The following is a 12,383-nucleotide window of genomic DNA, read 5'->3' on the forward strand; positions in this document are numbered from 1 at the left end:
TTACTTTGGGATAAGTATGCCCATTTCTCCTGAGTTTGTTTTACCAAGTAGGGTTTAACAATATTGTACATACTTTTAAAAATCATTAAGTCCCTTAAAATTGAGCTTGCCTATAAAAAACCCCAGAATATTCCACATGTTAATTTTTTCTCTAGATTGAGAGAGGAAAAAAATATTTTGTTTTAAGAAGAGCAACATAGCAATAGTGATCAGTAGCATGGCCTGCTCTTGGTTCAGGTGCTGGCTCTGACATTTACTGTGTGACCTTGGGTATGTCACTTAACCTCTCTGTGCCTCATCTGTGATGTGAAGATGTTACTAGAGCTTATCTCAAATTGCTGTGAGGATTAGTGAGTTTGTTTATATAAACTTACTTTAAAAAGTACCTGGGTTGGTGTGTGTTATCAGAGAGTTAGCCACCTTTCCTATTATTATTATTAGCTGTTGCAGGACACCAGACTTCCTCAGGAGCATGGCTCCATTCATGTACTAATTGGTAATTATCTATTGAATTCCTGCTGTAGGCCAGTGCTGTGCTCCCTGCTGGGGTTGCAAGAGTAAACAAAATATGAGGTCCCCCTATTCATGGAGCTTGGAGTGGACTTGGGATGGGAGGAGGGGGTTAGATCATAAGCATTAAACAAAAAAATAAACTTAAATGCAGAACAATTGTAATAAGTACCAGGAAGCAATGTAGGGTACTATAAAGGTAAAACAGGGGAAAGGGCATCTAACCTGGTCCAGGAAGAGAGGGCTCCCTGTGTAAGAGGGTCACTAGGAGTCAGCCAGTGAAGTGGGGACAGGAGGGGTGAGGCTAAGGCCCAGTCACGCTGGGCTTTGGAACCAGGCTGAGGAACCTTATTCTAAAGGCAGTCGGAAGCCGTTTAACGTTTTCAAGAAGGGAAGTCACAAGACCCAATGTGCATTTTGAAATGATGGCTCTGGCTTCAAGGAGGCAAATGTATAGGAGGAGATGCAAGAAGTACTATTGTACTGAGACCACTAGGAGGCTGTTGTCAAATCCATGTGAGAGAGAGTGTGGCCTGGAATGAGGTGGTAGTGGTGGAGGTGGGGATGTGGAGGAGCTGATGAATCTGAGAGATCTTGTGCAACTAGGACCCATAGGACTTGTTGTAGATTAAGAACTCCAGCATCCTCTTTCATCATACCCTTGCAGACAATTAAACAAATGCACAAAAGAATAGAATCAGTCATTTTAGCTTCCCTGTGGCATCTTGATTAGTGTTTATGAGGTCCCCTGCTTCTTTCTCCCCCAGTAGGGTGATGTTCAAGTTTAGGGAGCTACCTCTGACAGAATGGAAGCTATAGTTTTCTATGTTCAAATGTCAAGTGGTCGTTTACAGGATAATGTGAGGAGGGTTCCAGTCACAGCTGTATCATTTATTGTGTATGTCACTTTTTAATGTAACTATCCTTACGCCTTACTTTCCTCTTATACAAAAAGGGCATAATAAAGCCAACCTCACAGGGCTGTTATGAGAATTAAATGTGGTAATGTGTGATTTATACCAAGTATAGAATCTGAAACATAACTGATATGTAATAGGCCATAATTTATTATTATTATTAAATTTAGTCAGTGTGATAGCACTGATGAGGTAAAAGAGACTGAAGACACTGAATAAGGAGAAGATAGGTCCTGTTTCTCTGACCTTTCTGGTTCTGTCCTCCTCTGGGCACATGGTAGGATTCACCTTCTTGGTACCCTGTGGCTGAATATGGTCATGTGACCAGGTCTGGCAAATAAGAGTTTAATGGAAAGACCCTCCACAAAATGGTGGCTATTTCATCTGCCCGGGCCCATGGGTGACTGTGATGGGCACAACCCCCCACCCCACCCCCGTTGGCCCTCAATAGATATGTACTCTGAGCAAGAAGTAAGCCTTTGTTGAGTTAAACCACTAAGATCTTGGGATATTTGTTACTTCAGCCAAATGTAGCCAATCCTGATATCTTCAGGCATGAAAACCTATTGAATTTATGCTGGGATTGGTTGTTGCAGGAAAAGCTCAGAAGAACTGAGAACTAGAGGTATCTGCAAAAAAACTATAGGAGGGTAAGAGCAAGATGGGTCAGCCATTGCCTGCACATTTGCCAGAGGTTAAAGAACAAGTGACAGTCATGCTGGGCACACCAGTTCAGAGAGCCCTGTAAAGGCTTTCTGCCTCAGTGAGTGGTGCTACCACCACCGGATGCCCAGATTAGAAACCCAGGAGGCAGCCTCCAGGTAGCTTTCCCTCCCCACCCTCATTCATTCTATCAGAACATTCTTTCAGTTGTTTTTCCAAAATATGTCTTTCAGCTTCCTCTTGTTCTCCATCATCACTGCCATTACCCTGTTTAAGCCACTCGCTCTCTCACCTAGCACTCCTAATTGGTCTCCTCGCATCCGTCTTAACTTCTTACAATTTAGTCACACATTTACAATTTAAAACACTCAAAAAATTCTAATTGTATAATCGACAGAATGCTTGTTATGGCCTGATGAGGCCGTGTGTGGGCTGGCCCTGCCCACCTGCCTGCCCATGTCTCACTAGCATTCTTTGGGTCCTACATGGATATCGTGCTCAGAGCCTTTGTGCATATGCTGCTGCTTCTCTTTGGAATGCTTGTCCCCTTCTCTCTGGAGCTCCTTCCAGTCCCTTCTCTTGCTTCAAAGTTTGATTTTAGTGTTACTTCCTTTGAGTGTCCTTCCCTTGACTTGACACAAGTAGCCCTCATCCCCCAACGTTATTCATCTTTGCCCCTTGTTTGTTTCTTTCAAACTCTCATCACAAGTTTCCTTGTTGATTCATCTAACTCCATCACTAGAAGGAAGTTCCAGAGGGCGTGAATCCTCTTAGTCCTGTATCCCTAACACCTGGTGCAGTGTCTGCCATGCTTGGCACTCAGTAAACTTACTGAGAGAACAGATGGGTGAGAAATGGCCAGTAGAGGCATCTAGAATGCAGGGCGGAGTTAAGAATGTACCAGAGGAGCTTGGACAGGGTGAATAAGTAGAGGAAGACTAAGATTTCCAGGAGACTCTGAAGAAAATAATGGGGCCCATGTCACAGGTAGGGACAAGGAGTAGAAGGAAGACAGGGTTTGTTTCCACAGAGCTAAGTGAGAATTTGCCATAATCCTGGGGCTTCAACAGAAGAGACTGTCCTCTTCCAAAAGAAAGAAAGGGAGTAGAGCAGGGCTTCTCAAACTATCTTTGCTGAAAGACTGGGTTTTTTTTTTTAATTAGTTCACAATCCATTCTGAACTAATCCATTGTGAGCTAATGCCTTCATAAAATATAACAAGCAAAATATAACAAACATCTTATCAGAAAAATGATCATACTCTTAGGTATCATGGCAATATCACTTACTATAAAATGTCTAGACATTTGCTTTCCAGTTCCTTATCTCATCATAAGCTGACCACAGTCCACAGACCACACTTTGAGCAGCCTTCATCTGAAAGAACCCTGACCAGCATGCACAGCGGGAGACCAGGGGGACTGATGCATGTCATTTTGAATTTTATTTCAAAAAAATACCAAGTTTGAGAGAGTGGAGACCTTAGTTCTGGGACCAGTTCCCCTCCCTAACTTGCTTCCTGTCTTGGGCTTCCGTAAAGTAGGGAGTTCAGCTGATCTCTCTAAACTGGGTATCGCTGTCTCTGAAGCAACACGGGCTACAAACAGAAGAGGTGTGGCACAGGTGCATAGTCATTTGGTCTGGAATAGAAAGGTCCCTAAACATGTGTAAGCTGAGCTGTTACCTATACATGTTCCATTCTCTAAGACTTCCTTCTGCATATAGTAAACATGAGTGTTTAATAGTGCGACACTGTGGCAACTACTACACTAATCCTATCACTGTTACTATTCTGTAATTGGGATGGAACATATCTAATTGCCTGTAAATGCAAATTTGATACAGAATATTTTGCACAGAAAGGAAATGGTATGAATTATTGGGAGTAGGGAAGCCCAGAATATGTTATTAGTAATGTCCCTTCCCCCTTTCTTCCAGAGGAGAGAAAAATTTTCACATATTTTATTATATCTACGCTGGTCTTTATCACCAAAAGAAACTTTCTGAATTTAGACTTCCTGAGGAAAAGCCTCCTAGGTAAGTGTCAGGGGTTTTAGTTGTTAATTTTTAATGAATATACAACTAGAAATTGATAAAACTTTTAAGGAGAGCTATTCTCCTAACTGGACACTCAGTCTCTTTAGCCGAAACACCCACAAGAAATGGCAGGAACTACATCTCCCTTTGAATTTTCTAGAAAGTTCAAAAACTCAGTTGCAGCCATTTTATTCAGCCATGTACACCATTATTTCATCACAGTATTAGACTGTAAGGGAAATGACCTTGCAAAAAAAAATGCCCAATGATGCCCTAGTGTTTGAGATGCCATTTGCCAAGTCAGTGCTCATTCTGTTTGATCATACTCCTTGTAGGTACATAGCTGATGAAACTGGAAGGGTGATGCATGACATAACTTCCAAGGAGTCTTACAGAAGACAGTTTGAAGCAATTCAGCATTGCTTCAGGATTATAGGGTTCACTGACAAGGTAAGTGATTGTTAGAAAAGAAGGATACTCAAGTGTTAATATTCTTGGACAATGTGAGCGAAGACGTGAATGTTCTAACTTGGGGCAGGATGGTTGCTTTTCAAACACCATGCTGGTCAGGTGGGACCCAAGGACCAGAAACATTGTCGTCACCTGAGAGCTTGTTAGAAATGTGAACTCTTGGGTCTAACCAAGAATGGCTGAATCAGAATCTGCATTTTAGTAAGATGTACGGGTGAACATTAAAATAGAAGTACTGTTGTAAGTGCCATGTGCCTATGAATTGCTATCACTGTCATCAGTTCACTCCAGCTATGACAGCTGACACCAAAACAATACTGTTCTTTCCTGAGTTGGGGTTGTTCCAACCATTGAAGTGAATTGTGTAGTAGGGGTTCAGGAATATGTAGGTTTCACCTAACCCACAGAAATATATCTATACAAGTAGTTTTCCTTGTGCCTCTAGACAAATTCAACCCTTTCAACTTTCTTGCAGTCACTTCCTTCTCCGTGGTGCACAGTTGCACATTATTAACTGCAGCTCTAAGTACTGTGCTGTTCTTATCACAGCAGGTACAGGATGTCTCTATTAAATATATGCCAGGGGTGACAGAAAATATTTATAACCCTAGGCTCAAATATTACTCTGTGATACATTTATGTCATAATTGCTGGGCTTCATGCCATCAATTTTGTAAAATATACAGATTCTTTTGCTTTTCCAACAAAGGAGGTGAATGATTAGGAGGTAGGTGAGAGTATTTAAATCTTCAGGGATTAGATTACAAGACACTCAAGTTACCCTGGGACAGCCACTCTGGATAAAGGATTGCTTTTGTAATCCAATGAGTATGGCCAGCCCTTTCCTCCCCAGCATGGTTGATTTTAGTCATAATAATACCTTTCTTCTTTCTAGCCAGCTGTTAATTTTCTCTGTCAGCCTCCCACAGACTTTAAACTGACAGACAGTGGAAAATCTCAAAGGTCAGGTAAAAATAGAAATATATTTCCCTTGGCTCCTCAGAAGAGAGCAATTAAACAGGTTCCAGCATTATTAAAGGACCTTCATGGTTATTAATATATAGTACTGGTTGTTATCAAAGATGCATCACCAGAAGAGTCAGTGTTTGGTGGAGAGAGTCGTAGGGCCATTTAAAGTCACCTGGGTCATGTCAGCGTGTTTAGGGACATACTTCCTTAAAAGGTTACAGGAACAATAGAGAAGTCAGCTGTAGGGTTAATATTTTGCTTTCAGTGAATACAATGGTGGCTGTAGGATGCTGTGAAGAGATTGGTCCTAGCTCTAAAGGAAAGTATTTGATATCGGCACTGTTCTCATGCTAGAAATGTACTGCAAAAAATTTTAAGATAACATATTAAAACAAAAGATTAAATATGCTAAGTATGTATTTGTGAAGTAAGCAATCCCTAACATCTGTGGGAAGAAAGTGTAGTAGAAATGACTGCATGAATAGATATGAAAAGAAGGAAATGTAAAATGTGGTAAACATTTTAAATTTGTGCCTGGTCTGGACTGTTAAATGAATAATTAGATTGTAATTATATATATGTGTGTATATTTACAATGTCCCATGTTAATTCATACTGGAAATAGACATAATTTTTGTCAGTTAACAACCTTGGAAATGGAAGGAACAGGCTGGATTTTATCTTTCTGATCCTAAATTCTTTGGTTATATATTTGTCTCTGTCTCTACAGACAGCCTGTTTTGCTGAATTGACTCAGTTTGCTTTATGTTTATAAACTCAAATTAGTTTGACTAATTGAGAAAGATTCAGTTGAATGTAGTCAGGCAGCAGATGCCAACAGAACTTTCTCTTAAGTTTTTCTGAGGGACATTTCTAGACAGAGCTTAAATGAACTGGTCAATTTAATAAAAATTATGGTCACTGTCCTCTCTTTTAATGTTATTAATTCCCTGCAGGAAGCCCTTCCGTTTTACTTAAGCCCTTAGAGCAAAATTATAAGTAACAAAATCCTTAGTGTGAACATGGGAGCTTGAATTTTAATTCTAGGACACAGGCTGAAAGTATCTGAAAGAACACTTGACCCTAGGTTTATTGTAAAGAAATTTCTCTGGTGTAAGGAGTCTTCTAATTACATTGATTATTCCTTGTGGAGGGGTGGGGTGACGGGGTGGGGCTTATACCTAAAACCCTATTATGAAGATCAGTGCTTTTCTACTCTTATTTTTTAATTAAACCATACTATTTTTGTTTAATATTGTGCTTGTCTTGCTGCTGTATGAATTATCATAACATATTAAATAAATTGATATGTTTATATGGAATACTACATGAAGATTTTTTTGGCAGATTATCTGTGATGGTCAAGATTGGACTTCTACTGCAGATCCCTTGGTGAAGCGGTTAGAGAGACGTCTTTGAGATTAGGGCAATTTTTTTTCCCCTTTCTTCAAAACAGATTATGAGTTGGAAGAATACTGCTGAGAATAGACTGAAGGTTATTTGTTAAAATGTAAATTGGGGGTTGAGGATTTCTAGTGTCTTAATGCCAGACTACAGGACTTAACCATTGACTTAATTTTTTTTTTGAAGTATGGTTGATTTACAATGTTGTATTAGTTTCTGGTGTACAGAATAGTGGTTCAGTTTTATATATAATATATATGTATATAATTTTTCATATTCTTTCCATTATAGGCTATTATAAGATATTGAATATAGTTCCCTGTGCTATACAGTAGGACCTTGTTATTTATCTATTTTGTATATAGTAGTTTGTACCTGCTAATGTCAAATTCCTAATTTATCCCTCCCCCCTCCCTTCCCTTTGGTAACCATAACTTTGTTTTCTTTGTCTCTGTGATTCTTTTTGTTTTATAAATAAGTTCATTTGTGTCACTTTTTAGATTCCACATATAAGTGATATCATATGATTATTTGGCTTTCTCTGATTTACTTCACTTAATATGATAATCTCTAGGATCATCCATATTGCTGCAAATGGCATTCATTTTTTTTTTATGGCTGAGTAGGATTCCATTGTATTATATACCACATTTTCTTTATCCATTATCTGTTGACAGACATCTGAGTTGCTTCCATGTCTTGGTTATTGTAAATAGTGCTGCTATGAACATTGAGGTGCAAGTATCTTTTGAATTAGAGCTTTCTCCAGTTGTATGCCCAGGAGTGGGATTGCTGGATCATTTGCAAGTCTATTTTTAGTTTTTTAAGGACTCTCCATAGTGTTTTCCATAGTGGCTACACCAGACTACATTCCCATAAAGAGTATAGGAATATTCCCTTTTCTCCATATCCTCTCAGCATTTATCATTTGTGGACTTTTTAATGATGGTCATTCTGACTGGTATGAGGTGGTGCATCATTGTAGTTTTGATTTGTATTTCTCTGATAATTAGCAATACTGAGCAGCTTTTTGTATGCCTATTGGCCACCTGTATGTCTTCTTTGGAGAAATATCTATTTAGGTCTTCTGCCCATTTTTGGATTGAGTTGTTGTTGTTGTTGTTGTTATTGAGCTGTATGAGCTGTTTGTACATTTTGGAAATTAAGCCCTTGTCAATCATGTCATCTGCCAATATTTTCTCCTATTCCATAGGTTATCTTCGTTTTGTTTATGATTTTCTTTGCTGTGCAAAAGCTTGTAAGTTTGACTAGGTTCTGTTTGTTTATTTTTGCTTTTGTTTCTGTTATCTTCGGAGACTAACCTAGGAGAACATTACTACAATTTATGTCAGAAAATGTTTTGCCTATGTTCTCTTCTAGGAGATTTATGGTGTCCTGTCTTATGTTTAAGTCATTAAGCCATTTGAGTTTATTTTTGTGTATGGTGTGAGGAGTGTTCTAACTTCATTGATTTATATGCAATTGTCCAGCTTTCCCAACACCACTTGCTGAAGAGACTGTCTTTTCTCCATTGTGTATTCTTGCCTCCTTTGTTGAAGATTAGCTGATGGTAGTTGTGTGAGTTTATTTCTGGACTCTCTGTTATGTTTCATTGATCCATATGTCTTTTTTTTAATGCCAATACCATGCTGTTTTGATTACTTTAGCTTTGTAGTATTGTCTGAAATCTGGCTCAAGCTTTGATCTTTTTCCTCATTATTGCTTTGGTTATTCTGGATCTTTTGTGATTCCATATAAATTTTAGGATTATTTGTTTTAGTTCTGTGAAAAATGTCCTAGGTAATTTGATAGGGATCTCATTAAATCTGTAGATTGCTTTGGGTAATATGGCCATTTTAACAGTATTAATTCTTCCAACCCAAGAGCATGGGATATCCAGTTCTTTAAACCACCTTCAGTTTCCTTTATCAGTATTTTATAGTTCTCAGCATGTTTTTTACACTTTATTGATGTATGATTGACCTGCAAAAAATTTTTTTAAACTGATCATTGACTTTTAAGATACAAATATTGTTAGGCTCTGAAAAGGGAACTGAATGAAGGCATTGGAATAGAGCCTGTAAGGAAGAAGGCCCTTCAGCTGGGCCTAATGTAGTGCTTTGGGCATAAGTGGTAAAAAAACTAAAGACTTATTGAAAAAGGAGCAGGGTAAAGAGAGACTGAGAGGGCAGGTAAACTCCTAGGGAGATACCAGGGACACAACTGTGTGAGATGCCCGTGATCCTGGCTGGGGGCAGTTTCCTTACATCAGCTCCAGGCTAACAGAGGAAACCAAGGTTCTTCTTGACTTCCCCCTTAGTCTCAACTTTATGGAGAGAATTTCTACCTCAGTGAAAGGAGTATCGTCTGAGAAAAAGAGAGAAGTCAAGACCATACATCCTGAATAGGGCTTTGGTGGAGAAATGCTCTTCCTTCCCCCACTTTTGCTGATTAGTGATGAAACTGAGTTCATACGCATCAACGGTGAACTGGGGAGCCTATCTGGAGTGATTAGTTTTCTTGATTTTTTAAAAAAATCAAAAAAATTTTTTCTTTAATTTTTTAAAAAAATTTTCCCGAGTGAGGTGATTCCATTTTATCATATAAAAAATTGGAAACTTGTAAGAGAACTGCATAGCAAGATTCTGTTGGAAAGGCAGGGATGCCAGGAAAGGGTCCAAAGCTGGAGATGAGGCCAGAGAAAATGAACAAAGTGAAAAATCCCTCCCAGGCCAGCTGTGGGGAGGAGAGGAGAGACACTGGATTAAGAAGTACTGGGGAGGGAGGAGCAATCCCACAGATGGACGCACTGCTGATTGAACTCTACCACTGTATAGGTCATGTTTTGACCTGAACACAAGAGTGCATGTAGATTCTTAGGCTAGAAAGGAAGAACTAATTAACCCAAGGGTAGGACTAAAGACCACTGGAATAGCCTGGATATGGAGCATAGAGGGCACTGTAAGGCTGGTGTCTCCATAATGAGGTAAGCGGTGGACACCCCTTCTCGAGTTTCTTTCTCTGAACCAAGAAAGGAAGCTCAGCCTACTGTTAACTTCAGTCTTTTGCACAGTGCTTGAACCCCAAAGTTTTTGCTGAAGGTTATGGATAGTCTTCCTCTTTAAAAGAGGAAATGTCTGAGCATTGTGCTGAAGAGGATGTTGCCAAAGATGCAACGGGGTGAGATGCTGGTCTCAAGGGGGTGGTCTTTGCCTGCCATTTCCTTTGGGGACGATCACCTGAGTGGTGAAATGCCTGGAAGCCTTATTCTGGGAGGTTTCATAGCTTGTATGGTTACACATGGTATATGTGTGTGTGTTTTAATTAGAGGAAATACTTTTTCCCCCTAAGTATATTGAGAGTTTTAGACATGCTCCTGAGATAACTGGGTATAGAAATCACAGAGAACTTACTGCTGTGGAGTCTGTTTCACTCTCTGGGATCTGCTTCTGTGGGAAGTCGCTGGTTGCATTCTGCAGGCCTCACCCTGTATTGATCAAGGTAATGAGGTTCTGTCATGTTAAATCCAGGCTAGTCCCAGAAAGCCCATTTGGTAGATGTTCTCCTTAGCTGCTCTTAAGTTGTGTGATTAAAATAGTGATTCTTGAAGTCAGAAACATGACATCTTGCCTTTGATTTAGAAGTTTGGAGAACAATATTTATGTATAGGAGAAGCCCAGTTTAAAATCCTCATTTGTCTTTGTAGCATTATTGGGTATCCAGCAGATGTCACTATTACAGTCTGTGTTCAGTTTTTTGGGCTTTACTGAGTAATGTTTTCAGGAAGGCTCCATTTGGGGACAATGCTTTATCAATGGCCTAATGACAGTTCCTATTTGTTTGCTGCTGTGTCTAATACTAAATCAAGTTGCCTGCCTGAGTATTTTTTTGTAGAAGTGCATTCACTATAAACATAGGATGCAGACATTTTCTGGCTATATATTTTATTTTTCACTTATAGGAAATGCAACTGTTTGAATACATAAATGTACTATCTTTTTTTTACCATTAATACTACTTATATATTCCACTTTCAATATAGAAAAAGTACTTCGATCGTTTGAACCATTTTTACCCACATGACTTTTGATTTTGCCAATTTTGTGAAGTTTTTTCCCCCACATTAACCCAGTTCTTCTACAATTCAATTCAGTCTGACACTGTCTGCCTGGAATTAGTGTCAGATCGTACAAGTTAGGGGCTTAGTCCCACAAGACTGCCCCCACCTCAGACACCAATTGCCAGTCCCAGGATTCTCCTATTTCTGATGCACCAGCTATAAATTAGGGCTTCCCAATACCCCTTCCTCAGGTTCAGTGATTTGCTAGAAGGACTCAGAACTCAGGAAAACAGTTTACTTACTATTACTGGTTTATTATAAAGGATTCAGCTCAGGAACAGACAAATGGAAGAGATGCATAGGGTCAGGTATTGGGAGAGAGGGCACCACCTCCTCTCACCACCTTCATGTGTTCAGCAACAGAAGTGCTCTGAACCTTGTCAATTAGGAGTTCTAATAGAGGCTCTATTTCGTATGCATGGCTGATTAAGTCATTGCTTATTGCTTATTAACTCAATCTGCAGCCCCTGTCCCCTCCCCTCCTCCATGAGGGGGTCCAGGATTTGGCTAAAAGTTCCAACCCTTTAATAATGTGGTTGGTTCCTCTGGCAACCAGCACCCCTCCCCCATCCTCAGAGAGTCATCTCATTAGCACAAACTCAGGAGTAGTTGAAAGGGGCTTGTTATGAATAACAAAGGATACTCTTGACACCCCTGTCATTCAGAAGATTCCAAGGGTCCTAGAAGCTCTTGTGCCAAAAGTTGTTGTGAAGATCAAGTAAATATATTTCTTGTCACAACATCACAAATAATTTCCAGTGAGTCTTTCAGTATAGTTCCTGATCTCATTCGTAATGTATACGCCATCATTTAAGTCCAAAATGTTCTAGTGAACCATCAACTATTTCATAAAAGCTATATTCAAAAGAGGTTAAGGAAGTATCTCCTCTCTTTTTTTGAAGAAAGAACCATACCTGAATTTGGGAGCTGATATTAGTTAGGGTGAAAGTCTAAAAATGACTTAAAGAACAAAAAAGATCAGTTCTCTCTAATACAAGCATCCCAAGGTAAGAGGTTCAGGTTGCCAGACATCTCTGTTCCATCCAGTCATTGGTCTCAGGCATCCTAATCAATGGCACGGTTGAGGCTGGGTTTCTGGAGTTCTGGCAGCAATAGTGGGAAAGAAAGCATGGAAGAGGCAGTCTCGCTTCCATAAGGCCAGGCCTGGAAGTGATCCACATCATTGTGTGTGTTCCTTCGTTAAGAGTTTAGTTACACGGCCACCCCTAAATGCAAATGAGGTTTAGAAATTTGTTTGTGTGCCCAGGAAAGATGTGAGGATGGGCATTGGT

At 39.6% G+C, this 12,383-nt stretch overlaps 1 protein-coding gene across 1 annotated transcript in view; it reads left to right on the forward strand.

The window, feature by feature from the left end:
* Positions 1-12,383, forward strand: part of MYO3B (myosin IIIB) — a 346,577-nt gene that overhangs the window by 153,022 nt on the left and 181,172 nt on the right. The window contains exons 15-16 of the mRNA XM_064484895.1: positions 4,029-4,127; positions 4,463-4,577. Of these exons, the coding sequence (XP_064340965.1) occupies positions 4,029-4,127; positions 4,463-4,577 (214 nt within the window). The remainder of the gene's footprint in view (positions 1-4,028; positions 4,128-4,462; positions 4,578-12,383) is intronic.

The sequence above is a fragment of the Camelus dromedarius genome, chromosome 4 (genome assembly GCF_036321535.1).
Source record: "Camelus dromedarius isolate mCamDro1 chromosome 4, mCamDro1.pat, whole genome shotgun sequence".
Taxonomy (NCBI): Eukaryota; Metazoa; Chordata; class Mammalia; order Artiodactyla; family Camelidae; genus Camelus; species Camelus dromedarius.